Here is a 26,551-nt window from a genome sequence, read left to right as displayed (position 1 = left end):
AAAAAAACAGTTTTAAGTTCATCTGGAAGAATAGTGAGAATCTCCATGCAGGCTTTGAAAAAAAGAAACAATGAGGTGGAGAGACTGCTATGCTGTGATCTAGGCATGCTGAGAAATGTTGGTGATGAAAGCCTGGCTGGTGGCCTGGAGGAGAGCTGGTCAGCAGGACAAATGCGGACAGCTGGTGCGGGTGCACAAGTCATTAAGCAGAGGACTAGTGTTCAATAAATGGTTCCAGTAATGTTGGTTTACTCTGAAAAAAGTGAATTCATTTTTATGCACTGTCTCCCACAGCTCCACCACCTAGAGAAAACCACTTCTAATGTTTTCATGTTAAACATTTCACTATGTGTATAAACTATACCTGTAACTTAATTTTGAAGAAATGACACGTTTTTGTCTGCTTACTGTTAATATGAATTTTTTTATTGTGAATAAATATATTTTATGGTACATCTTTTTAATAGCTGTGTAGCAGCTATTCCTGGTCAGGTGGCTCAGTTGGTTAGTGTCATCCTGATATGCCAAGGTCACATGTTTGATCCCCAGTCTGGGCGCATACAAGAACCAACCAATGAATGCATAAATAAGTGGAACAACAAATCCATTCCTCCCTCCATCCATCTCTCTCTCTCTTTCTCTTTCTCATTCACTTAGCGGATCCCAGCTCCTGGGGTCCAAGATGTTATGGACGATGCAAGACAAATTCACTCGGACTACCTAGTCCTGTGGAGGAAAGGGGATGGCGTGGCTTCTCTCTCAAGTGGAGAAAAAGCTTTGGAGCACCTTGACTTTTGTCTTGGCAGACTTATTAGATTCAATTTGCTCAGGAATACAGGGTATATATATACAGCTCATCAATCATTGTCAGGCAGAAATGATTAAACAATAGATAACATTCAAAGAACTCTAAGGGCTTATTCTGAGTCAGGGTCAGATAGTTAAAGGGCCATAAAACTTTGGGGAACAAATTCACGTCCTGCTTGGACCCTTATAATTTAAATTGAGGGTAGTAGCAAGGTAGGTTGCATAGGATTTTATGCATTCTTTCATAGGCCTCATTGCTCCAGGGAACCCGCCCTTTCCAGCACAGGGCCACACCCACCTCCAGCATTGTTTCAAGCTTAAGTCATGCAGGGGGAGTAAGGCAGCCAAGAGATTAGGAGATTTCTTGCAGACAAAATGAGGACTCAGGGTATGTCAAAGCCGAGGGGTGAGGGTCCATGACCTCCTTTTTCTGTAGCCCCTCAAGCCCTTCCTTGAGGGCCCCTTCATGACCATGCCAGTTGTCCCTCTTTTGAGGAATCTTACCCATCATTGGCTAACCAGTCATCTGCCTGGAGCCAAGCAGGGTGAAAGGAAAGGGGGCAGAGGTGGTGTCCCTACAAGGAAGATAAGCTTTGTCTCCTAAGTGATCCCACATCCTTTACTCGGCCTTAGCCATGGGGGGATTACAGCTTCTGAAACCAGGCAGGGCAGTTCCCAACAACTCACTCACTTCCCCTCCCTCCCTCTCCCTCGTACCCCTCTTCCTCTCTCTAAAATCAATCAATAAAAAAAAATTTAAATAAAGTAGCTGTGTATTACCGAACATCAGAAACAGAGAGAATTAAGCCTCAGTACCCTCCACCATCCATGATATATAATGAGTCAAATATCCCATCCTCAGAATTGGGAAGTTACTCAAGTAGTTTGCTGTGTTCTGTGATTCAATGAGGAGACCAGTAGAGAAAGTGCACATAAAGGCAAAGTTATCAGACACACCCCTCTCCCCCACCCCCATACACCAGATTGGGGAAAGGGAGGCATCTGAGCCAGTGGTGTGTAGGATAGAGGGCTAAGTGCTCTTGAAGCCCAAGCCATCTTCAGTGCACATTTCTCTCAGAGTAAGGATAATGGGCACTTGTGTTGGCACTGAATTCTGTAGCTGTCAGTATAGGGGCACCTTTAGGAGGTGTCCACAGTGGTAGGGCTGGTGTCCGTGCAGCACTTCTGAGCCAGGTTGTGTCCCGCTGGCCTCACTTAATTCTCATAGTGGCTCTATGAGGTGATAGCCAGCTGTGCTGCCATTTCAGGAGTCGTTGGTGGTAGCTCAGGTCACATGACTGCATGGTCCAGCTCACTTTGGTATTATCCGTAGGATTATTTTTTTAAATCTACTTACCAGAAATTTCCTTGGTGGTAGAATTTATACTTCTTTCCCTACTGTTTAAAGTTGTCTAGCTCAAGTCAGTGTTTTAGATCAATGTTAAAAATATAAAAGCAAAATTCATTTCAATATGAAGATTACCTTGCTCTATACGGGGCTGGGGATTTCCACTATAAGAAAGGACTTTTTTATTTTTCTTGTGATTGGTTTATTAATTAACTGGGTCATGTTGTATTTAGTACTGTGACTTTTTTTACTATTGAGGACTCTTGATGTGTGGTCATAAGTGGGGTTCCATGTAGGGACCACATGTTTGCTTTAGCATGCTTTGAAGCATCCATAGATGGAGAGTCTTGCTTAACAAGGAAGTATATAATTAATTTTTACTCATCTTAAATGTTGACGACATAATTCCAGATAGCAAGGTGTATTGTTTGGGACCATATAACAAAATGCACTTCCCTGATGGCTCCAACAATAAAGGTGTTTTTTTTCCCCTCTTCAGCAGGGAGACTAATAGCCACCTGCTGGGCTGATGGATGGTTGGTGCACCATGGGGGTCAGATACCCCCTCTCCTTGCTCTGTCTTCTTATTTTGCATCTCACAGGAGCTAATGGGCAGTGTTCACCCTGATTTCAAGGACCTTGGGTGTTTGGGGAGACTTTCAAGGGGGAGGCAGTTATAAATAGTTCTCAAGGAATCGGCTTTCAGATTGTCATCTTGCAAATGTAATCATACCTAAAATTGAATTGCCCGAGAGAGTGTATTTGAGCCCAGGAGTTCTACAGATTCAGTTTTATAGCTGCCCTTTCCCCCCCAGTTTTCCTTTTATAGCTGCCCGTCTGCTTTCTAAAAAATTAGCCATGTCCCTCAACCAGGCTTTTACAGGGGTGCATGATGTAGGGTCTGGATAAAAATAAACAGAATATCCCTGGCTGGTGTGGTTCAGTGAATTGGATGCTGGCCTATGATCCAGGAGTCCCCAGTTGGGGCACATACCTGGTTTGAGGGCCAGGTCCCCAGTAGGGGGAGTGTAGGAGGCAACCACACATTGATGTTTCTCTCCCTCTCTTTCACCCTCTCTTCCCCTCTAAAATAAAAAAAAAATTAAAAACAAAACAAGAGTTTTCCAGAGGACCAAACCCAGCACACTTCAGGATGCTGGTTTTAGGGCCAGCTTGCCCTTTGTTGTGCAGAGAGTTTTGTTTTTAGAAGTGAATGGTGAGATGTTCTGAATGGAAATATATGGTATAAGGGGTCTTGGGTGAGATAAGCAGTTATCATTTGAAGCTGTTACCATTCCTAGTCCTGTACTGTTGTCATAAAATGAACTACTTTTTGAGGAGCAAGTCCCATGAAAGCAACAGCATTCAGCTATTCACATTTTTCAGCTATTTGTATTTCATCCCTAGAATGAGTTATTAATTGGAAAGAAAAATAACCTGACACTAGAGCAGTTCAAGTGAGTAGCAGTGATTCTTTTAAATGTAACTGTGGTGTCTGCAGGATTACCAGATTTTCATACACTGGATTGAAGGTACAGGCTGAAAAGAGAATTTCTGTAAATTTCAGATTGTATATTGACAGAGTAGTTAATACCAATTTAGCTTTTGATACACCATAAAATAGTCTAGTTATAGTCAGTCTTATTTCCTGTTATAGAATTAACGCCTTTACAATGATACTCTAGTTGCTGACTAGTTTTTTGATAGTGAACATTTGTGTTTCATTAAATGTAAAGGAAATGTTTAATCATGGTGTCTAGCAAAATTAGTAGAATTTATTTCTGGCTTTGTACACATGATTTTTTATTTAATTTCCTCATAGTTGAATAGCATACATGGTAGCACACATTTAATGAAGGAATGCAGGCCTTGATTATTATCTCATGTTTCATAGATTTAGATTGTGACCCACACAGTTGGTACTGAATCATTACAAAATAAAGGAGAAATAGATAAAATTTATCCTGTTTTTTGTTATAAAACTAAATGATAAATATCATTTATGCATCATTTAAATCTTGCCTGCTTCTAAATGTAAGTTGAAAAAAATACATGATTTGATGCCTTCTTTTAATTCCATAATATTCCTTGAAACATGTTTTAATATTGCTTATTTGAATTAAAAAATGAAGTCAGACATTGTATCAGAAATAAGCCAACCATCCTAATAGTAATGACTAACCATGCTGCTTGGCTTCGTGACACACAGTGCCCCTACACTGAATGAGCTGAGTCTGCAGTTGCCATGTTGTGATAGAATTATCTTTATTTATTTTTAAAGATTTTATTTATTTATTTTTAGAGAGAGGGAAGGGAAGAAAACAAAGGGAGAGAAACATTGATATGTGAAAGAACCATCAGTCGGTTGCTTCTCACCCCCAACTGGGTACCTGGCCCACCACCCAGGCATGTGCCCTGACCGGAAATCAAACTCGAGACCCTTTGTTCCACAGGCCAGTGCTTAATCCACTAAGCCATATCAGCCAGGGCTAATGAAATTATATTTGAAGAACACAAGCATTTTATTTTTAAAAATATTTTTTAATTGGCAGAAATATATGCTTGACTGTGTCTCAGTCTAGCAATAAGTAATAGTTACACAGACACATGTACTCTAGACAGAATGGTTGACTCCGGAACCTGGCGGTGCCTGGTGGAAGTCTGTGTGGAAAACAAGCAGTCAGGCTCACTCTTCTTGATGTGTTTTCAGTACAGTTCTGCTTTTATTATTTTATAATTATCTGTCAAAGTTTTTATATGTTATTTGGGTTTGGTTTGCATTACTAATCATTGCAGTGGTAAGTAAGTTTTTCAGATGATGAATTTTAACCCCTAGAAAGTTTATTTAAATACATTTTAAAAATAAATAAAATTGCAGTTTACAGTTTTTTATTGTAGAGAAATATAACAGGCTGATAAACGACTTCATAGTATAACAGCACATTCAGGTAAAATTCCAGAGGTGAGTAGAATTAATATTCCCAGAAGAATAGGGAGTGATGTAGAAGTTGTAACTGTTACAGAAGAGTACGTGAATTTACTCCCTAGCACCTCACCCCTTGCCTCCTCACCCTAGTCCCCGCCCTGCTGTGGTGTCTGAAACCAGTAGAGCAATTTAGAGAAACATGGAGACCAGCCAGAGCTTGTGGGGGTGGGGGTGTGTTATTGGGTAAACTGAGGCAGAGAACAGAAAAGGAAGTGCTCAGAGGTGTAATGGAATTTTATTTCCCTGTAGCAAAAGGGGCATTGAATCTGCTCCCTAGGAAACTGAGGCTTGCCATCTGAAGTTCTTAGTAATTATACTTTAAACATAAAGAATTCCTCAGGTACCTAGGAAGAAAATAGTAAGCTGTGTGCAGGAAGATGCACTGCAGTTATCAGTGCCCCTTACCCCGGAGCTATGAGTATCAAGCATCGAGGGTAGGGAGTTGTGATCCAAGAGTTTCATACCAGCTAGGGTGGCTGGTGAATGCCGAGGGCAGGAAAGCTTTTAGGACATGTGGGACTGTGAGAGAGATGGCAAACAATTGGAGTGAGATCCAGCCACTCAAGAGATGAGTAGGGTCAGGAAGCAGCAGGCACCATGCTCACAGAGAGGAGATAGTACAGCTCTGGAGCTGGGGCCTCTGGGCTCTTGTGGCATTGAAACCTTAAGGTAAAATCTGCTGTAACAAAGACAGTTCGACCTGTGTAGTTCGACAGGCAGTCAACTGTTGCTGTTTAAAATAGAAACTAAAGTTCTAAAAAGAATCCAACCTCTCCTGTTTTCCATCTTTTTTCTTTAAATTTAGATTAGAAATTTCAATGAAAAAATAATTTTCTGGAAGTTTAACAAGGACTTCAGTTGAATTTGTTTCTTTTCATTTTGTTAAATTCAACAAAATTAAATTGAATACTTTTATTCAGAATAACTTGTATGCTATTCCATATAAAATTATCTTTATGATGCCATTCATATATATGTGTCCAGCTATGTCTGGACATAGCAGTAATAGCATCTAAAATTCCTTGGCACTCACTATGAGCCAGGCACTGTTTTTAAACTCTTACACATATTTATTTACTCCTCCCAAGACTTCGAGGTAGGGACTATTATCCCCATTTTATAGGTACAGAACACTGAGACTAGAGCTTAGGTTACTTGTCCAAGGTCAGGTCAACTGTAGAGCCAGGCATTAAATACAGACTGGTTTTCGCTTCTGGTATTTCCTGCTGCTCACAAACCATATGAGTGTCAGGAAAACCTTTTCTGAGTGTCAGGATTTTTCTTCTTTGTATTTAATTTTTAAAAAAACCTTAATGAAACAAATGAAGTGATGATGATTTTTGGAAAGGAAGCTGGATGGAAATAGCTTGAAGGATGTGGCAGCCATTTAGCAAGTGCCAAAGTGCCCAAGGGTGGGATGCAATGACCTGCTTTCTTTCCTTCTTTTCTCTGATTCTGCTGTTCTGACTGGTTGGTTTTGCTCAGAGATCTGCATGCCTGGAGCTGTTGGATTTGGAGGGGAAAGAAGAGTTTCTGCCCTCAAAAAGTAGGCATCTGGGGTCTGATTGCTATCTGTCCAAACACACATGATCAGTATGTTTTTTTTTTTTACCTCTTACCTCCTGACAGTCCCTGTTCAGTCATTTTAATTCTGCAGGGCTGTGCAGAGTGACAGGTAACGGGAAGGCTGTCTCCACCAGAGTGTGCCCTCCATGAAGGCAGAGGCCTAGACAGTACAATGTTCAGTGCATTGTTGGTTGGTTTCATTTTAGAAGCCTCAGGGTCTACTCAGAGAAAAGTGAAAGGTGGCAAAGTAAGTCCTACTCACTTGTATGCAAGTCAGAGCAGTTGATGGTGTGGGAACCTGGTAGTGCCTGTTGGAGGTCTGCTAGAACAAGCTGGGGTGCATTGTGTTCAGGCCCACTTAATGCAGGTAAGAGCCATCCAGCTGGGAGAAGACAGGCCACAGAGGGGTTCAGCCGAGAGCTGTGGGCAAGGCTCAGGCCTTATGTCTCCGAATATATCTTCAATGAACGTCCTGGTCCCCTCACCCCCCGCCCCCGCTTCTGAATTGTTCCAAGTGCTGTTTTATATCCTAAATATTCTCTCCATAACCCTAACCTTTTCTTTCTTCCCATCCATCATTTGTTCAAGCTTTTATCTTCATTAGGACTGATGTGTCAGTGTCAAAACTCTCTGTGTCTGGTCTTCCCCACTCCCCATGCAGTGTATATTCCATACTTTGTTAGGAGTCCTGTGGGGTGTAGAAATGTGCCTGCTCCATTCTAAGGCCCCGTGTTGCCGTCTTGCAGCTGCTTGAGCTACCTGAAGCTGGCCACAGACAGGCACTACAATGCTACAGATGCCTTATAGTGTCTGGCTCCTCATGTTGCCTGCCTCTCCCTAGACTCTAGTTCTCTCTTCAGGGCTGGGGTAAAGGGGATTCCTCAGGCTGAATTGGTCACCCCCATCTCTGGGGACTACTTGCAGCACACTAGAGGATGTAGCCTTTGTATATTACACTTGCCAGCTTTTTTTTTCCTTTTCTTGTTTTCTTATTCACCAATCTAAGCCCCTCAAGGGCAGGGCCAGCCACCTCTCAGATTGTGCCCATGGTCCAGCAGATTGTCTACGCTAGCAGCCACTCCATGAACACTCACTGGACACATTCACCTCTATACCTCTATGTACATTTTTATTTCTAGTCTTATTTTTGAGGGGCCAGAGGGACCAGAATAGGGAAGTAAGGTAATTTGGGTTTTAGGACAGAAGAGATTTAAAAGATAAGGGTACATTCCACATGACCTGATCACATGCTACCTCTTTACTGAGCAATATTCTGTGTTCTGGGTACTCTGGAGCCAAAGAACACCATGTGGCCAGGGCACAATTAAGAGATGTCATAGGACATCTGAGTCCTGAGCCGATCTGGAAGAGGAAGGAGAGTAATACCATCTGTGGGGTGTGTAGTCCTGGGACAGGTTCATGAAGAGGATAGGACTATGTTGGCTGTTTAAATAGTCTGTCTGTAGGGTTCAGGTAAGTGAAAGAGAAGCAGGAATGGCTTGGGCAGAGCCTGGGGAGGCCTTGAGAGATGGGCCCAGTGAATGGCCATGCTGTCGTAAACCAGAAGCTGATGTGAGGATTTTGTGGAACTTGTCTGCAGAGAAGTGAAAGATTCTCCCAAGATAGAGGTAGTGGAAGTTGGTGTGTGTGAGGCAGACTGGCCCAAACCTGAATATGATCACTGTCAAGGCTGATCAGTCAGAAGTGAAGAAGGCAGGATTCAAGTTTCTGAAATGGAGGCCACAGAGAGGCTGGTACCACTGGCAGAACAGAAACTAGTTGGAAAAGGAATAGTGGTTATTTTTCTTTAAAATTTTTTAAATTGTATTTTTTTCATTACCATTTATCTCCCTTATAACTCCTCCCCCCTGTAGTCACCACACTGTTGTCATGTCCATGAGTAATTCTTTCTTTTTGCTCGATCCCTCCACTCTCTAACACCACCCCCATAGCTAGCTGTCAGCCTGCTCTCTACATATGAGTTGGTCTCTATTTTGCTTTTTTGCCCATTCAAGTTCACATGTTAGTGAAATCATGGGGTACTTGTCTTTCTTTGATTGGCTTATTTCACTTAGCATAATGTTCTCCAGGTTCATCCATGCTGTTGTTCAAAGGGTAAAGTTTTTCATCCTTTTTTGTCCAATTGGTGCAACCACTGTGGAAAGCAGTGGCTATTTTTCTAAGAGTTACCCGATTAAAGATATCAGCTTTGAGGTAGAAAAACCTGAGTTTTAATACTTTATCTTTCCCTTGCTGGCTAGTGTAGTCTTAGGCAAGTTAAGCGCTTTGGCCTCTGTTTTATCATATGTAAAATGGGAATAATGGTGCTCAGTGCTTGACACAGAAGGTTCCTGAGGCTGTGGAAGGAATGAAAGATGCTGATGGTGGTGGCACCAGGATTTGAATAGTGAGGGCTGTGGATGGCCATGGGCTGAATGTGCAGATGAAAGACAGGTAAAGTGTTAAGTAGTATCCCTTTCCTAAGTTGAGTGATTAGAGGCCTGGTAGCCTCCCCCTCTTGGAAAGACTTTCTGTCTCTCTAGTCCCTTCCAGCTTGACTGAGGACTGGGTCCAGGACAGAGATGAGCCTACCTGTGTCATCTGAGAAGTCTGCTGGAGAGCACTGAGAACATAGAGGAAGGATTACCAGAGTCTCCACCAGAGTTCAAGAACAGCAAACAGGAGAGAAATTGGCATTTGGACTAAGGGGAGGAATTTGAGTGTGGGAGAATATGGGAAAGTTCCAGAAGAAGGGCTTGGGAGGGAGCAACAACTGATCATAGGTGGTTCAAGCCCTGCTTAGCCCACTGGACTTGGGCTGGGATCAAGGTGAGACAATAAGGACCAGAAGGAGGGGCAAATAGCTCCCAGCCCCAACGCCAATTATTGTGGAGTTCTCAGGCTTCACATGGGTCCAGGTGGTGCCTTGCCTGGAATACAGTGGTGGGACTAGTTTTGCGCATAATCATACTGAGATATCTCAGGCTGAGGTAAGGAATGCTGTCATGCCTCCTTAATAAAACATGTGCTGTTGCCTCCCCAGGATGACCCTTCAGGTGAAGGAGTCTTGCTGTTGGTACTCAGTCCACAGCCTTCTACCTTCCACCCCCTGTTCACCATCAGTTTGCCCATCTATGTTCTCCAGGTCTGATGCCTTACAGCTCTGTGGGTTTGTTAGTAAGACTATCATGAAGCATCCCGCTTCTGAGGCTGGTCAAGGAGGCGGACCTTGGGTTTATCTATTGGGTTGGTTGCCAACATATGTGCTGCTTTCTAGAAAAGGTGGTAAATGGCCAAGAAATAAAGGCTGAGTAAGACTAAAGTTCAAATTTGCTGTCATTGTAGCTCCTACTTGTAAATAAGATGAAAATACTCTTTAAAACATTTTATATATAGAAATTCTAGTCACTTTCTTCTGTGGGAAGTTAGTTTTTAACCTGTGGGAAAATAGACCCAAACAAATTAAAGAGTTTGCCTAATTAAGTGGTTAAGCTGGGTATAGGTGGCTGTGGATAATTTGGATATAAAATAATGAAAGTATCTAGCTTATTAAATGTCTAAGCTTAAATGATAAGCTAAAAATTTCTAGCTTATTAAATGATAAGCTTAAATATGTATTTAAAAATCCATACAAATAGGAATTTTAGCTTTCTTGTATTCAAATTGGGCTGTTAAACATTTTCCTAAAGCTCTGGTATGAGGTGGGGGTGGAGGTGGGAGCTCCCAGACGTGCTGGAGTGGGGGCGGATTGGAGGGTGGTTTGATAGCACCTATCCAGAAAGCCTCATTAGTGTCTGCTGCATTCTGGCTGTATTCCCACTCACAAGATCATTCCTAAAGAAATAAGGTAGGATACAAGTAGTGTTGTAGACAACTCTGCCTGGTTTTAGGAATTGTATCTGTACCCCTTGTGGCTAAGGGCGTGGGACAACCTTTGGAGTGTGAGCCGCAGGAGACAAAGCTTGTCTCTGGTAGCAAATGCTGCCTCAGTTTCCTCTCTCTGCCCCCAAAGCTTGGTCAGAAGTCAATGACGGGTAAGACCCCTCACAGTGCGGGGCAACCTAAGCCAGACTCCATCGCTTGGGAGGCCTTCATGGAAGGACTTGGTGGGGACTGCAACAAAGAGCAATGGACTCTCGCCCTGGCTTTGTCAAAGCCCGAATCCCCATGTTCTCTGGGAGAAGTTCTTCCTGGCTCTAATCCCCTTAAGCCTGAATACCTGTTGGGGAGAGGTGCAGGTCCTTGTTGCCTTGCTAGAGCGTGTCCTGGGGGAAAATCTGGCATCACAAAGACTTGCTGATAAACCTGTGAAATCTGCTCTGCTGAGAGTGCTTTCATTCATATGATAAGGGTCCGAAAGGAAATGAGTATGTCTCCCAAAATTTCTGCAACTCTCTTCTTGACAGACACTGACCCAGAATCTGAAGCCCTCAGATACCTTTGAAATGTTATCTACTGTTTGATCCTTGCCGCCCTGTATTCCTGTGTATTACAATCCAATAAAAGGCTATGGAGGAAGGTGCTTGGGCCTTTTTCTCCTTGGAGAAACTGGTTGCTTCTGGCCTTTGTCTCCCCTCAGAAACTGGCCACAGCTCACTTCTCCTCCCCAAGCAGGTCCGTCATGTCTCAGTCATTATTCACTTTAGTCTGTGGCACCCGGGGGGACTCGTGAGAGAAGTCGCCCCCATAAAGTAGCAAAAAGTTGGTCATCATGGCCTCTCTAATGATGTAGGAATATTTTTCTGGCACAAAGAAGTGTATTAGATGGGTGATGATGATGCAGCTGGAAGTCTGGTCAGCCACTGATGTTGCAGATGGACACCTAGTAACTAAGAAAGGTGCTTCCCACATATGAAGTTGAGGGAACAGGTTTACAGGTTAAACAAGAACAGTCTTATTTTTTGAGGAAAACTATAATACAGTATTGAGTTTATTTATCCTTATTTTTGTTTAAATTTCTTCAAGGAACATATGTTTAAACATAAGGGAAAAACAAGTTCTTTTTAATTGAGAAACATCAGGATCACCCTAAGTGGCCCTGCAGGTTATACTGCCAGTTGAGTGGCAGTGAGGTGGTCCTATACCACCTCAGCTCTCTGCTCTGTCCCCCTCATTACTCTGCTTGGTTTTGCAGGAGGTGCTTCTTGCAGTCAGAGGGGCTGCTGGGCCTGAGGATACACACTGCATAAGCAGCGCAATCAACCTGCAAGACCTGCAGTGAAAGCAGCCCTCTACCTGGGGGACCCAAGGGCAACACCTCCAGTCTGTGTCCTGTGAGACTCTGTTACATGGTCTAGCAGGCCTGGGTGAGAGAACCCACTTGCTTTGTGTTCAGAAGGCCAGCCTCGTTTTTCTTTAGGGACTTTTGGGTACATTTATTGAAAATGTTTTTCTTATATTCTATCAGGAACCAGTTTTAGGGTATACCATTTGAAACTGCCTTGTCCAAGAAAAATGCTTCAGTGATGCAAGGATTACCTTCCTGGCAAAGCATGCACCTCTTCTGTACTTGCCTGTGTGTGCACATCCCTTGTCCCATTTGATCTGAGCTGTGGAGCACCAGTTGCATTTTAAAAAATAGTCTGTGCAGGAAATAGTGTACAAGTTCCATAGTCAAATACAACTTTATCTGTAGTAAAACCAAATGGGGTCTTTCATCTTTGGTGTCTCAGCATTTGCCCTGAGAGATATCTAAAAACCCCATTTTCCCTTTCTGAGAACTATGTAATAGGCTATTTCCCAACCCGTTGGATAGTGTTTATAGTTGGGTTTTAACACACTGTGGGGCAGAAGTGGACTTGCTGTTATAGAAAGCCAAATTTTAATCCATGTTCTCTGGCAGACCAGGCAGGATTCTTGTGTGAGAGGAAAATACTCAGGGTGAAGTGGGCACATTGGGGTCCCTATTAGCAAGCCCTCTGTGTAACCTGAATTTTGAGCTCATAGTTTGGGGGTGGTAGAGTTGAAACATTCCAAATAAGTTTTCTAAATTCTGTATTTGGGTACTAACATTTAATAGTAATTTGACAGGGGTTTATAATATTCTGAATACTGTAAATTATGTGCAGAATTGTAATGATGGCATGTACATGTTTTTGTTGAGATTGAAGATGTGCTATCACATGTGATTGGATAGTTTTACAGAGTAACTTTTGTATTGCAGAAGGAGACAAGCGAATAACCTTGCACATACTTGTTAATTAGTACACTGGACATGGTCACTCAGAAATGCTGTGTTTGCCTTGTGCCTTTTGAAGTGTTTATTCAGACACTATTTTGGTTTTCAGACTTGGAATCATCCACACTCTGCACATTCTTAGTTTTCTTTGTTTCTTGAGTTTTTGGACTTGGGCTTTTAGGAGTGACCCCAGCATTTGATTGTGATTCCTCTCTCTGTCCAGTTCTGAGGTGCCATGTGCTCCTGCTCAGTGCTTCCCCACCTGAAGGGGTTTAAGCCCCATTTATAAGTGCTTCATACAGAAAGAACTCTGTGCTGCGTCACAAACTAAAGTTCTGTGCCAATTTAGCTCAGCTTCCAGGTCCTCCAGAAGTCCCCTCCCTCTCCAAGGTGCCAGGCCTGTCTGCCAAGGGTAGTTGTACTGCACTGGTCTACCAAAGGACGATGTGTTGTTGGACCTTACTCCTGCACGTCCCCAGTGAATGTCCACTACAGAGTGATTGGTACTTGCTGTCAGTTTTGTGGGCACTGAGGTTCCCTGTTGTCAATTGACCCAACTACTAGTGCAAATGAATAAAAGTTTTTGTGTAGTTACACACTGAAGGTTTCTCTTGTCTTAAATTAAGAAATTGTCTGTATAGTGTTGAAATCACTTTTTCCTCCAGTGAGTAGTAATAACCCTTCCATCTGCCCAGCTTGCTGCTTTTCTTGTCTTTGTGTTGGGGCTAGTCCCACACTATACCCCAGCATGGAATTGGCTTTTGTCTCTCAAAAAGCATTTGTTTTAGTTGGGAGTCAAGAGGGGCTCCTTCCCTCAAGCATTTGGAAAAGGGTCTGCCTCCTTAAACAGGCCTTAGACACCAAAGAGTCATGGGGTTTATTTCATACGAGTAAGGAAACATACAGCAGGAGACCATGGGGGGCAGGGGGCCATAGTGATGGCTGCATGGGGCTCTAACACATCCCTGTTCGCTTCCTGCTGCCATCTTTCCTCTGCTGTCAGCCAGACCATCGCCATGAAGCCTAGGTGAAGAAGAACAGTTGCTCCTCCTTTTCTTTGTCCAGCAGCTCGTATTCAGGCTCTTTCTTGGTTTTCAAGACGGGGGGCCGGGAGCGGCACACCAACTTTCTGCCTCTCTGCAGAGGTAGTAGACTCAGTGACCCTCTGCTGGTGGCTTCAGTACATCAGAGGTGCTGTCTAGATGCTGAGAGGCCACACCCCTGCCAGAGGGCTGGGGAGCTCGGACTGTGGGGCCCTGTGAGCCATCCCAGCCTCTAGTCACTCCTGGTCAGCCGCAGGCTGAGGGCTGTAGTTGCTGAGCTGACTCAGGAGTGTGTCTGTCCAGCACTAAAGCCTGTGCCCTGGGATGCCAGCCCTACATGTGTGTGGGGGATCTAGGGGGTGGTAAATTCCTGGAAACACAGATGGGAAATAACTCTTGCTGTGGGGATTATGGGGAGTATCCTACAATGTCAGCCATTTTCCATGGGACAGTGGAGAATGCTGGTGTATTCCAGGGAAAGTCCATCAGCCTTGTTGTCTGCTATGAGCCATGTTCAGGCTTGGGCCTATATTAGAGACCATGCCTCCTGTGTTAGGGCAAGAGGCAAGTGTCTGGTTCTACCCATTCACTGTGGGGTTGGAGGCCTGGGACACAGCGATCTGGGGGACCCTAGGGGTAGGTGATGAGCTTGGCCAGAGGTATAGGTTGTGTAGTGAGACTCTGGAAAGATGAGCTTTTATGCTAGCTCTCTGTGCTCAGGGGCTGCCCTGAGGCAGGGCTGGGAGGGTATAACCAGGCCAGTCACTGACTAGGAATGTGTGCAGGAGGGCTGGCAGCCCCAGGGGAAGGATTCTGGAGGAAGGGGAGGGCAGCCCTGGGGGGTAGTAGGCCCAGGAATGGGAGACCCTGCTCTACCCAGGCTTTGATCTTAAGGCCCCAAGACCCCTGCAATTGCATCTGCTAAGGGTTTGGTGAACCAGGCTTGGCTGCAGGCCCTCTTTTCCCCCCAGCCCCACTGTGCCTGGTTGTGGGACCCTTGCCCAGCAGTAGCTCCCCAGGGCCATGCTGCCAACCTTCTTCTTGATCTCAGCTTGGGCCCGGGCTTGGGCCCGTTGCAGACGCTCTTCTTGAAGCTGCTTCTGCACCTTGGCCTTCTCTTCCCTAAGTCTAGGTGATAGTGGCAGCAAGAAATGAATTAAGGACTAGAGGGGCCAGAGGAAGCTGCCGAATTCCATCTCCAGCTCCCTCCTCCACAGCCCTCAGACCATGGCCCACCCTCTTCTGAGAAGACTTCCCATTCCTGTCCACCCTTCACTTCCAAGGCAGGGCCATGGTTTTGCCACTGCTCCTTTGGGGGCATCGCAGCTCTGGGCTTCTCTGGGAGACAACCTAAGGGCCATCATCTCGTACCTTCAGGAAGCCCAGGTTCTTGGATTCATCCCCTGGTCACTGATTCATGTGCCAAGGGCTTTCCCATCATCACCCTTGAAGGCCCATACCCCAGCAAAGTTAGTAGCCTTTTCTCCTTCCTGTTTGTACTTCTCAAACCTTTGCCCAGTGTCTGCCCTGAGCAGGGCACTAGAGGAAGAGGCCCGGTGTTCATGGGAGAGACAGATGGTTGTGTCTCAGCGTTCTGCACAGGAATGAATGAACCAGGAGCCCACAGGCCAGAGGAGTCATAGCCTCTGGAAGCCATCCGCACCCCACTAGGCCTATGGGGAGTTCCCCAGGCCTCCCCTCAGAGGACAGGCCCATGCTACCTGTTTCCAGTGTTCTGACACTGCCAGATCCACCTTTCTGCCCCTGCCATTAAACCTTGGGCTCCCCTCAAGCTGCTGCCAGAGTCTTTACCCCTTCCCTTCCCTGGGCTCTGGCAGTGCCAATGTCTTCTCCAATCCAGCGAGGAAAATATCCTTTGTCCTCAGAGGTGAGGCTGTGCCAGCCACACCTCACCTTGGCTCCTGAGTTCCCTGATTCCACAACATCCCACTTTCTGCAAAAGGGGCTTCCCTAACTGGGGTTGAGCTTGGTATCCCCTCCAATTCCCACAGAGTCCTGGCTGCTGGCCCTCCCAACATGGAGGACCTGGGTCCAGTCCCCTAGGTTTGGGAGTTCTTGGAGAGCAGGAAGACATGGCCAGCCCTAGGAGGGCAGCCTAGGCTCTCACCTCTGACGCCGTTCCTTCTCCTTGATCTTCTCAGCCTGCTCGACCTTGACCTGGGGCACACGCTCCAAGTTCTCGAGCAGCTCATCCATCTGGTGCTCAATGATGGTCAGCATCTGCACGGTGCCCAGGTTGGACTCCTGCTGGACACCGACACAGTGCCGGTACACATCCAGAACCTTCTGGTTGAGGCTCTCCAGCAGCTTGTCCTGTGAGGTGGGCAATCCACCAGCAGGGTCACTTGGGCTTGTGTCTGCCCCCACTTCATGGTCTTCCCTCACTGTGGCATGGTGGACCTCCCAGGGTCTTGTTGAGTACAGGTAAACACTCAGGAAGCATGGGAAAGGACAGAACTTGGACACCTATACTTACCGTGACCAGAGCTGTGACCCCCTTGCTCTCTCTTGGTCAGCCAAATCTTGGGTTCCAGTCTCCACTGAGGCTACCTGTGCCTCAGCCTCTCCCCAGCTGCCTCAATGTGCGTACCAAGGCTCCATCCCCTCCTCCTGGGAGCCCTTTATCCACTGTGCCTACACTGACCTCAGCTCCCCACAAGACCACATCCTGTGACCTACTTTCTGTATGGTCCTGGCCCAATGAACTCCCCTGTATGAGCTTGTTCTGACATTCAGAAAAAGTTAACCATCCCCCTGACACACAAGTGGGCCTGAGGTCTAAATGAGCAACAGCAGACAAAAAGGCTTAAGCCAGGCATAGGGCATAGCTAGTATCTAGTGACAACCAGCAGGAGGTGAGGGATCTACTGGCCTGCTCATTGTGGTATCCTGTGTACCTGGCCCAGTGTCCACAGTAGGAATTTGGATGACTTAGGAAGCTGGAGGTGCTATCAAGAAAGGTGTGTGCCAAATTCTGGTCCCACTGCCTGAAACATTCCTGGCCCTCTGTGCCTTAAGAATTCTCACCCAGGTTGGCCAGGGGATGTGCCTGTCTTCCACCAAGAAGGGTCACCTTCTGGGTACAGTGTATAAGTTTAAGAAGCAGACATATTTGTTGAATGAAAAGGAATGGAGGTGTGTTGGGCAGCAGAACAGCCATGGAGCAGAAACACATGGGGTGCCTTGGGTTTGAGAACCAAGTGCCTTCTTAAGCCAGTGCCCCTTGGTCTGGAGCACAGAGCCTAGAGATGGCAAGGGACCACGGGAGACCCAGAGCATGGCTGAACCTCGAGCCTTGCTTTCCCACTGTCACAGCTCTAGGCACTGGGCCCCCTCCCAGCAGGTGCTTTAATAGGCACACCCCCCCTACTGGTGGTATGGCCTATGGCCACCTGCACTCCTTCCTTGCCCACCATCTGCTGGCTGCAATCCAAGGACCTACCTCCTGAGCACCCTTGTACTCGCCGAAATGGAAGACTCGGGCTTTGAGCTGCAGCTCAGCAGCTGTCTCCTCCTCCTTGGTGATGGCCATCATCAATGTGGTGATCCACTGCTTCAGTTGGTTGACCTCCCTATCCCTGGATGGGGGACCAGCAGGACCCTGCTCACTCAATGTGACCCTGGGCACTTCACCTCTCTACTTCTTCTGTCCTGAGGGCTAAGGGACCATGACTGCAAAGTGTCTGTGTGTCCAGGGGTCAAAGGAGCTGTGAGATGCAGGGATAAAATTTAAGATTTTTAACAGTTGACATTAAAAAAATTTTTAGTATATTCACAAAGTTGTACAATTATTGCCATAATCTACTTTTAGAACATTTTCATTACCCAGAGAGAAACCCAGTACCCATTAGTGGTCACTCCCCGTTTTTCACTCTCCCCCTACTTTTTATCTCTCCTGGACATTTTATAAACATGAACTCATATACATGTGGCCTTTTGTGTCTGGCTCTTTCACTCAGTTCAGTGTTTTCGAGGTTTATTCACATTGTGGCATCTGTCAGAACCTCATTCCTCTGACCACATAATAGTCCATTGTATGGGCAGACTGAACTTTGCTAAACCACTGATCCGTTGAAGTATGTGTGGCTTTCCATCTTTGGGTTCTTGGGGATAATGCTGCTGTGAACCTCATAGACAGGTTTTCACAAGGACTCTCTTGAGTAAATATTTAGGAATGGAATTACAACCATCAACTTTTAAATGATACAAATTTTTAAAAAAATAATGAAAATCACAATCATGGCAGACACTGACCCGTATATGTTGGGGGGTTTTCCAAGCTGGAATCTCAGTTCTCATGGCTGGTATAGCTTCACCCAGTGCAGGCAGTTGCACACAAATCCTGGTTACAATGACCGCATGCAAATCAGGCCACTTCGCCAACAGTGCCTGGGAGGCCCAGAAGTGGCCCCCTACCCCAATGAAGATTTCATGGCTATCTCTCCATTTGTTAAAACCTACTGACATTGTCTCCATCTTAAGCAAAGTGCCATGGACTGCAGCTCTTGCCCACTAGGGGTCCCATGATTTGTCACATGCATCACCGCAGGGCTACAGCCACACCATAGTTTAGAAGACTAGGAGTGTGAGGAATACTGAGTGGGTCTGAGTTTCAGAGGTGGTGGTCAGAAAGGCCACATAAAGCTTGGGCACAAACAGATTGCCTGGGGTGACAACAGCACCTCCTGATATCAGGCCCTGTTTCCCTCCAACCCTGAATACCCACTGCAAGAGCAGGTGCTTTGGGGGCCAGTGGTATCTCTTCTAAAGGATACATGATTGCCTTTGGCTTCAACTTGGTTTCTAATATTTCCTTCACTTCCCTATACCTTAACTGACTGGTGTACTATCCTACATATCCTACATCTGGCACTGTGCTGCTTCACCTCTACTTTCATTTGTTATGTGGATATGGTGGTGGTGGTTTGTTGTTGGTTTTCTACTTCTTCAGGTGATCAAGACCATTGCCCCCTACTAGTTCTCTTTAAATGTAAAATCGATGGGTGACAATCTTTTTCTCAACTGGATCACACCTCCAATTTATAGGAAATGCAGAGGCACAAGGGACGTATGGCTCTTTGTTGGTCCTTAGACTGGCATGTTTGTCACTTGCATGTTTGTCATAAAAGCAGAATCCAGGCTTTGATCAGGACCTACCCCAAGAGAGACTTCATTTTACAAGATTCCATGGGGAGTCCAGTGCATGCACAGGGTCTGAGGAGCACTTTGCTGCCAGAAAAGTTACCTGGTTTCTTCAACAACTGGACTGGAGGGGGCAATAAGACAGAAAAGGAACCTATAAATCAAAATGGATTTAAAAACAACCAGTTGAAGAGTGTTATCTTAATTTGGATTCTAATTCAATCTAATATCTTAAAATGCAATAATATATGGGTTATTGATATTAAATAATAAGGATTGCTGGTTTTTTAAAAATAAGATGGTGTTTTTGAGGTTATGTTAAAGAGCCCTATTGTATAAGAAATATCTAATATCTGTAGATCAAATGATACAATGCCTGCAATTTGCTTATAAATAATACAGAAGATGGGGACGTGGGTGGGGTCTAGGTGAAAGGATATTGGCTCTGAGTTGAGCAGTGTTGAAGATGGTGATGGGACTGGGGACTCATCATACTATTCTCATATATACGTTTGTATATTTGAAATTTTCTTAGAGCTATTGGGCTGAATTGGAGAAGTTACAACAAGGTTTTTGTTGTTGTTGTTTATTGTTAAAGTAATAAGAAAGAGGATTCCTTTATAAATACCTAGGGATATATAATCAGACAGTTTACTAGACAGGTAGTAAATAAAAAAGCAAACACCAAGAAATATAAATAAGTAATTCAAAAGACCAAACAAAATAGAGTTACCATATTCCTGCAGAAATAGCAGCAAGAAAAAACAAAAACAAAATATTTTAAAATAGAGGAAGATGGCAGAGTAAGAAGCCCTAGGAATCTGTCTCCCCATGCAGACAGCAATTTCACTGGCAGAACCTATCTAATAAAACTATTTTGGCATTTTGAAATACTGGAGCTGACAACTTCCAGGGGAAGCCTGGATAGTAATTGCAGTTAATTTCAGTCAATTTCAACTCCGACAGCAGCTACCCTACTACCACTCCCAGCCCCATTGCAGGCAGCTGTGTAAGTTTCCTGCAACAGTTCGCTTAGCCTGTGGGAGCCCTGGTGGGCAAAAAGGACTGTCTCCTCCAAATATTGGGTATTTGTTCTGATTACTGATTGGTGCTTCTAATTACAGAGGGGCAGACATACAGCCATTGATGTTGGCACCTCCCTGCATTGTTGCAGGTTCCTCTTCCTTGGCTGAAGTGACTTCCAAGGGATTTAAAGGGCAGGTGCTCCTCCCTCCCTTCATTTTTTTCTTTTCCCCCTTTTGAAAGACAGACACTAAAGACCAAGGAAGTTCAAGGAAAATATATATAGGGAAAACTAGAAATTGACTGCATGCCCAAGGAAAGGCTCAGAGAAGATCTAAAAAGACCTTAAGTTTACAACTCAGGCTCAGCAAAGAGACAGCCTACAACCTGCAGATAAAAACAATAACAACAACAACCCTGGGGGAGGGGGAGAAGCTGATTTCCAGGGTTACCACATCATTAGATTTGAATGTTAAGTGTTCAAAAACAAAAATCAGAAGGCACACAAAAGCACAAAGTATAGCCCACTCATACAGAAAAAAAAAAGCAACAGAATCTGTTTCTAAGAAAACCTGATGGCAGATAAACTACAAAGACTTTAAAACAATTGTCTTAAAAGAGACTCAAATCACTAAAGGAAGATGTGGAGGAAGTGAAGAAAACAATGTGAACAAAATGAAAATATTAATAAAGCAATAGCCGTAAAAATTCTGGAGCTGAAATGTACAATTACTGAAACAACAAAAAAAATCACTAGAGGAATCCAAAGGCACACTTGAGCAGGGAGAAGAAAGAATCAGAGATCTTTTAGAAAGGACAGTGGAAGCTATTGAGGCTGAGAATCAGAAAGAAAAAAAGAAAACAGAACCTAAGGAATCTGTGGAACACCATCAGGAAGACAATATACACATCTTGATTGTTGAAGAAGAAGGAAAACGGAAAGTACAGAGAAAATATTTGAAGAAGTAATGGCTGCAAACTTGCCAAATTGGATGAAAGATATGAATATAAATGTCCAAGAAGCACAAGGAACTGCCAAGTAAAAGGAAATCACACTGAAACATGTTATAATAAGACTATCACAGGATAATCAAAAGCCAAAGCATCTGGAAAGCTGCAAGAGAGAAGCAAATTCTCACAATAAAAGGCCTTCAATAGGTTATCTAAAGATTTCTCATTAGAACGTTTGGAGGCCAGAAGACAGTAGGCTGATATATTCAAAATACTCAAAGGGGAAAAAAACACTGTCAACCAAGAATTCTGTATCTGACAAAATTGCCCTTTAAAAGTGAAGGTGAAGTTAAGACATTCTCAGATAAAGAAAAGTTGAGGGAAATAAAAAATTTAGAGATTAAAAAAATGCAACATACCAACATTTACATGACACAGAAGTGGTGCTTAGGGGGAAATTTATATGGTAGTTATAAACTCAGTTTAAAAACCCAAGAAAGATCTGAAATCAATCTAACTTTACAACTTAAATACCTATTTAAAAAATATTCTAAACTCAAAGCTAGCAGAGGGAAATAATAACAATTAGATGAGAGAAAAAAATAGGGAATAGAAAAATAATTGGTTCTTTTTGAAAAGACCAAAGTTGACAAAACTTTAGCACAGATGGACTGAGGAAAAACACTCAAATTACTAAAAATCAGAAATGAAAGTGAGGACATTACTACTGATTCTACAGAAATGAAAAGTAAGAGTACTATGAACAATTGTGCCCCCCTAAAATTGGATATCTTAAACGAAATTAATAAATTACTAGAAACAATATCTACAAAGACTAAATAATGTAGAAATAGAAAATCTGAATAGACCTATAACTAGTAAGGAGATTGAATCAGTAACCAAAATCTAATTCCAGTCCTCCTTAAACATTTTCAAAAATTGGAAGAGAAGGGAACACCTCCTGACTCGTTCTGTGACACCAGGATAACTATGATGTCAAAGTCAAAGATACTACCAGAAAGTAAACTACAAACTACTATCCCTTATGAACATGCATTCAAAAAATTAAACAAAATATTAGCCTACAGAATTCTGCAGCATATTAAAAGGATTATACAATGCAACTAAGTGGAACTTATTCCTGGTATGCAAGGATGGTTTAAAGATGAAAATCAATCAAAGTAATGCACCACATTAACAGAATGAGGGGAAAATACCACAAGGTCATCTCAATTGATGCAGAAGTAGGATATGACAAAATTTAATGTCCTTTGTGAAAAAAACACAACAAAATAGGAATGGGGGAAACTACCTTCACATAATAAAAACCATATATGAGAAACCCACTGCAAACATACTCAATGGAGAAAGACTGAGAGGCCACATGCAGCTTGGGTGCAGGTAGGTCACCTGGATCAGAAACAGGTTGGATGCTCACTTTCACCACTTCTGTTCAATATAGTAGTGGAACTTCTAGCCAGAGCTAATATTCTTAACTAATTAGGTAAGAAAAAAGGCATCTAAATTGGAGAGGAAGTAAAATTGAATGTTTACCCATGATAGTGATCTTACATGTAGAAAACCCTAAAGACTCCATCCACCACAGCCCTGGTTGGTGTGGCTCAGTGGGTTGAGTGCTGTCCTGTGAACAGAAAGGTCACAGGTTCGATATTCCCTTCAGGGCATGTGCCTGGGTTGCGGACTGGGTCCCCAGTTGGGGGCGTGTGAGGGGTGATGTATCGAAGTTTCTCTAGCACATCAGTGTTTCTCTCCCTGGCTTCTCCCCTCTCTAGAAAATAATCAATGAAATCTTTAAAAAATGTTTTAATAAATAAAAGACTCTACAATAAATCTGTTAGAATTAATAAATGAATTCAGCAAAATAACAGGACACAAAGGTAACAAAGTTAGTTCATTTTTACACACAAGTAATGAACAATCTGAAAACGGAAAACACAAAAACCATTACATTTACAACAGCATCAAGAAAGAAAATACTTACTGGGGGGGTGGGGAGCCGTAAAGGACTTCATCACTACTAAATCAGTATTACAAGAATTGTTAAAGGACTTTAAAAGGGGGGGAAAGATAAAAATACAAATAAAAAATGGCAATAGTGACATAATTATCAATAATTACTTTAAAGGATTATATGCTCCAGTCAAATGATAGGGTGGCTGAATGGATAAGAAAACAAGACCCATACATTTCCTTACAAGATACCCACTTCAGATTGAAACACAGACTGAAAGTAAAGGGATGGAAAAAACATATTTCATGCAAATGGAAATAGAAAAAAGTGGAATAGCAATACTTATGTTAGACAATGTAGAGTTTAAAACAAAGGCTATAACAAGAGACAAAGAAGGATCCAGCAATTCTACTTTTGAGTTTCTGAAGGAACCCCAGACACTAGTTTGAAAAGACATGAATCCCTATGTTCCCTGCAGCATATTTATAGTAGCCAAGATACAGAAGCAATCTAAGTGCCCATCAGTAGATGAATGGAATATTACTCATAATAAGCATTACATTTTGCCATGTGCAATACCATGAATGGACCTAAAGGGTATTATATTAAGTGAAATAAATCAGAGAAACAAATACCATACAAATACCATATGATTTCACTTATATGTGGAGTCTAAAAATTAAATGGACAAATATCAAAAACAAACTCATAGGTACAGAGGGTATTTTGATGATTGCTTGTCTGATGGGAGGGGGTGGGATTGGGTGAAAAAGGGGAAGGGATGAAGATGTACAAATTGCCAGTTACAAAAACATTCATGGGAATATAAAGTGCAGCATAGGGAATCAAGTTGATAATATTGTAATAACCATGTATGATATCAAATGAATACAAGATTTATTAGGGTGATCACATTGTAAGTTATGTAAGTGACCTAACTACTATGTTGGACACCTGAACTGTAATTCAAAAGTAGATATATACAGAGTCTAGCACAAAACACCCCTTTTATTATAAAACCTTTTATTACAAAATCATAAGCATGTAGTTTTGAAACATAACAATATCACACCCAAGTACCACTATATAACATTTTAGGTGAAATGTTCAAATTAAAACTTTAAATTATTACACCCATATTATTACCCTACCAACCACACTGAAGCAGGTGCTTGTTCTGCTGAACCCTGTATATTATGTTAAAAACAAATCTAATGCACATGGTATGGATATACCGCATTTTGTTTATACACTTACCTACTGGTGGACGTGGGTTGTTTTCAGTTCTTGGCTATTATGAATAACTACTGTGAACATTCCTGTAATACAGCCACCCTTTGTTTCACTATTGGAATAGACTGATAATTTACTGTTGTATGTGTTATTTAAATAGAGGCTTTATTTTTAAGGCAGTTTTTGGTTCACAGCAAAATTAGAAGCAGAAGGCACAGAGATTTTCTAAATATTCTCTGCATCCCCCACCTGTCTCACTGTCAACATCCTGCACAAGAGTGGTGTACTTGTGACCATTGATGAACCTACAATCACACATCATTATCATCCAAAGTCCATAGTTTACTTGAGGTTCATTCCTGGTGTTGTACATTCTATGGGTTTTGAAAAATATGTAATAACATGTATCCATAATTACAGTATCATATAGAATAGTTTTGCTGCCCCCAAAATCCAGTCGTTCACCTATTCATCCCTCCTTTGCCCTAAACCTTGGCAACCACTGATCTTTATAGTTTTGCCTTTTGTAGGATGTCCGATAGTTAGTCATACAGTGTGTAGCCTTTTCAGATTGGTTTCTTTCACTTAGCAATACACATTTAAAGTTCCTCCATCATGTCTTTCCATAGCATGAGAATGCATTTCTTTTTTAGTGATGAGTAATATTTTGTTATCTGGGTATACCACAGTTTCTTTTTCACACATGGAAAGACATCTTGGTTGCTTCAAAATTTTGGCAAGTATGAATAAAGCTGCCATAAACATCCATGTGCAGGTTGGGTTTTTTTTTTTTTAAGATTTGATTTATTAGTTTTTAGAGAGGAGAAGGGAAGGAGAAAGAGGAAAGAGACGTCAATGTGTGGTTGCCTCCTACATGCCCCCCACTGGGGACCTGGTCTGCAACCCAGGCATGTGCCCTAGACTAGGAATCAAATGACTGACTCTTTGGTTCACAGGCCCATGCTCAATCCACTGAGCCACACCAGCCAGGGCTGTGTGCAGGTTTTTGAGTAGTCATAAGTTTTCTGTTTCTTTAAGTAAAGGCCAAGGAACATGATCACTGGATCATGTGGTTAGAGTATGTTTTTTTAAAGTATATTTTATTGATTATACCATTACAGTTGTTCTATTCCCCCCTTCATTCCCTTCCACCTTGCACACCCCTCCCCCACCATTCTCCCCCCTTAGTTTATAACCACGTGTCTCAAGTTCTTTAGATTCTATATTTCCCCCACTATTCTTGCCCCCGCCATCTATTTTCTACCTACTATCTATGCTATTTTCTGTACCTTCTCCCCCCTTCTCCTCCTCCCACTCTTCTGTTGCTAACCTTCCATGTGTTCTTCATTTCTATGGTTCCACTCCTGATCTAGCTGTCCTCTTGGTTTGCTTTTGTTTTAGGTGTGGTTGTTAATAACTGTGAGTTTCCTGTCCTTTCACTGTTCATATTTTTCATCTTCTTTTTCTTATATAAGTCCCTTTAGCATTTCATATAATAAGGGCTTGGTGATGATGAACTCCTTGAACTTGACCTTATCTGAGAAGCACTTTATCTGCCCTTCCATTCTAAATGAAAGTTTTGCTGAATAAAGCAATCTTGGCTGTAGGTCTTTGGATTTCATGACTTGGAATACTTCTTTCCAGCCCCTTCTTGCCTGTAAGGGCCTCTTTTGAGAAATCAGCTGACAGTCTGATGGGTACTCCTTTGTAGGTAACTGTCCCCTTATCTCTTGCTGCTTCTAGAATTCTGTCCTTCATTTTAATCTTGGCTAATGTAATTATGATGTGCCTTGGTGTGTTCCATCTTGGGTCCAGCTTCTTTGGGACTCTCTGAGCGTCCTGGATTTCCTGGAAGTCTATTTCCTTTACCAGACTGGGGACGTTCTCCTTTATTATTTGTTCAAATAAGTTTTCCACTCGTGGCTGTTTCTTTCCCCCTTCTGGTACCCCTATAATTTGGATGTTGGAACGTTTAAAGATGTCCTGGAGTTTCCTAAGCCTCTCCTCATTTTTTTGAATTCTCATTTCTTCATTCCTTTCTGGTTGGATGTTATGTTCTTCCTTCTGGTCCATTCCATTGATCTGAGTCCCAGTTTCCTTTCCATCAGTATTGGTTTCCTGGACATCTCCCTTCATTTCAATTAGTTTAGCCTTCACATGTTCCTCTAACTTGTGACTATAATCAACCAGTTCTGTGAGCATCCCGATGATCAGTGTTTTGAACTGTGCATCTGACAGGCTGGCTATTTCCTGGTCGCTTAGTTATTGGCTCTGGGACTTT

General features: G+C 43.1%; 2 protein-coding genes across 6 annotated transcripts in view; one reads left to right on the top strand and one right to left on the bottom strand.

Annotated features, from left to right (window-relative positions):
• ZXDC (ZXD family zinc finger C) overlaps positions 1-26,551 on the top strand; it is a 59,905-nt gene that overhangs the window by 28,946 nt on the left and 4,408 nt on the right. Inside the window, exon 9 of the transcript XR_005064750.1 lies at positions 6,914-7,074. The gene's annotated coding sequence lies outside the window, so the exon portion shown is untranslated. The remainder of the gene's footprint in view (positions 1-6,913; positions 7,075-26,551) is intronic.
• The window catches only part of CFAP100 (cilia and flagella associated protein 100), a 55,447-nt gene continuing 42,804 nt past the window's right edge, over positions 13,909-26,551 (bottom strand). For all 5 annotated transcript variants that reach the window (XM_037034038.1, XM_037034042.1, XM_037034040.1 and 2 more), the window contains 4 exons: positions 17,392-17,527; positions 16,057-16,262; positions 14,963-15,056; positions 13,909-14,022 (listed from right to left, as the gene is read on the bottom strand). In XM_037034038.1, the coding sequence (XP_036889933.1) occupies positions 13,909-14,022; positions 14,963-15,056; positions 16,057-16,262; positions 17,392-17,527 (550 nt within the window). The remainder of the gene's footprint in view (positions 14,023-14,962; positions 15,057-16,056; positions 16,263-17,391; positions 17,528-26,551) is intronic.

Source organism: Sturnira hondurensis, unplaced genomic scaffold (assembly GCF_014824575.4).
Source record: "Sturnira hondurensis isolate 20B ecotype Veracruz unplaced genomic scaffold, ASM1482457v3 Scaffold0021971, whole genome shotgun sequence".
Taxonomy (NCBI): domain Eukaryota; kingdom Metazoa; phylum Chordata; class Mammalia; order Chiroptera; family Phyllostomidae; genus Sturnira; species Sturnira hondurensis.
Note: the sequence above shows the minus strand (reverse complement) of the source record. Positions and strands in the feature narration are given on the sequence as shown.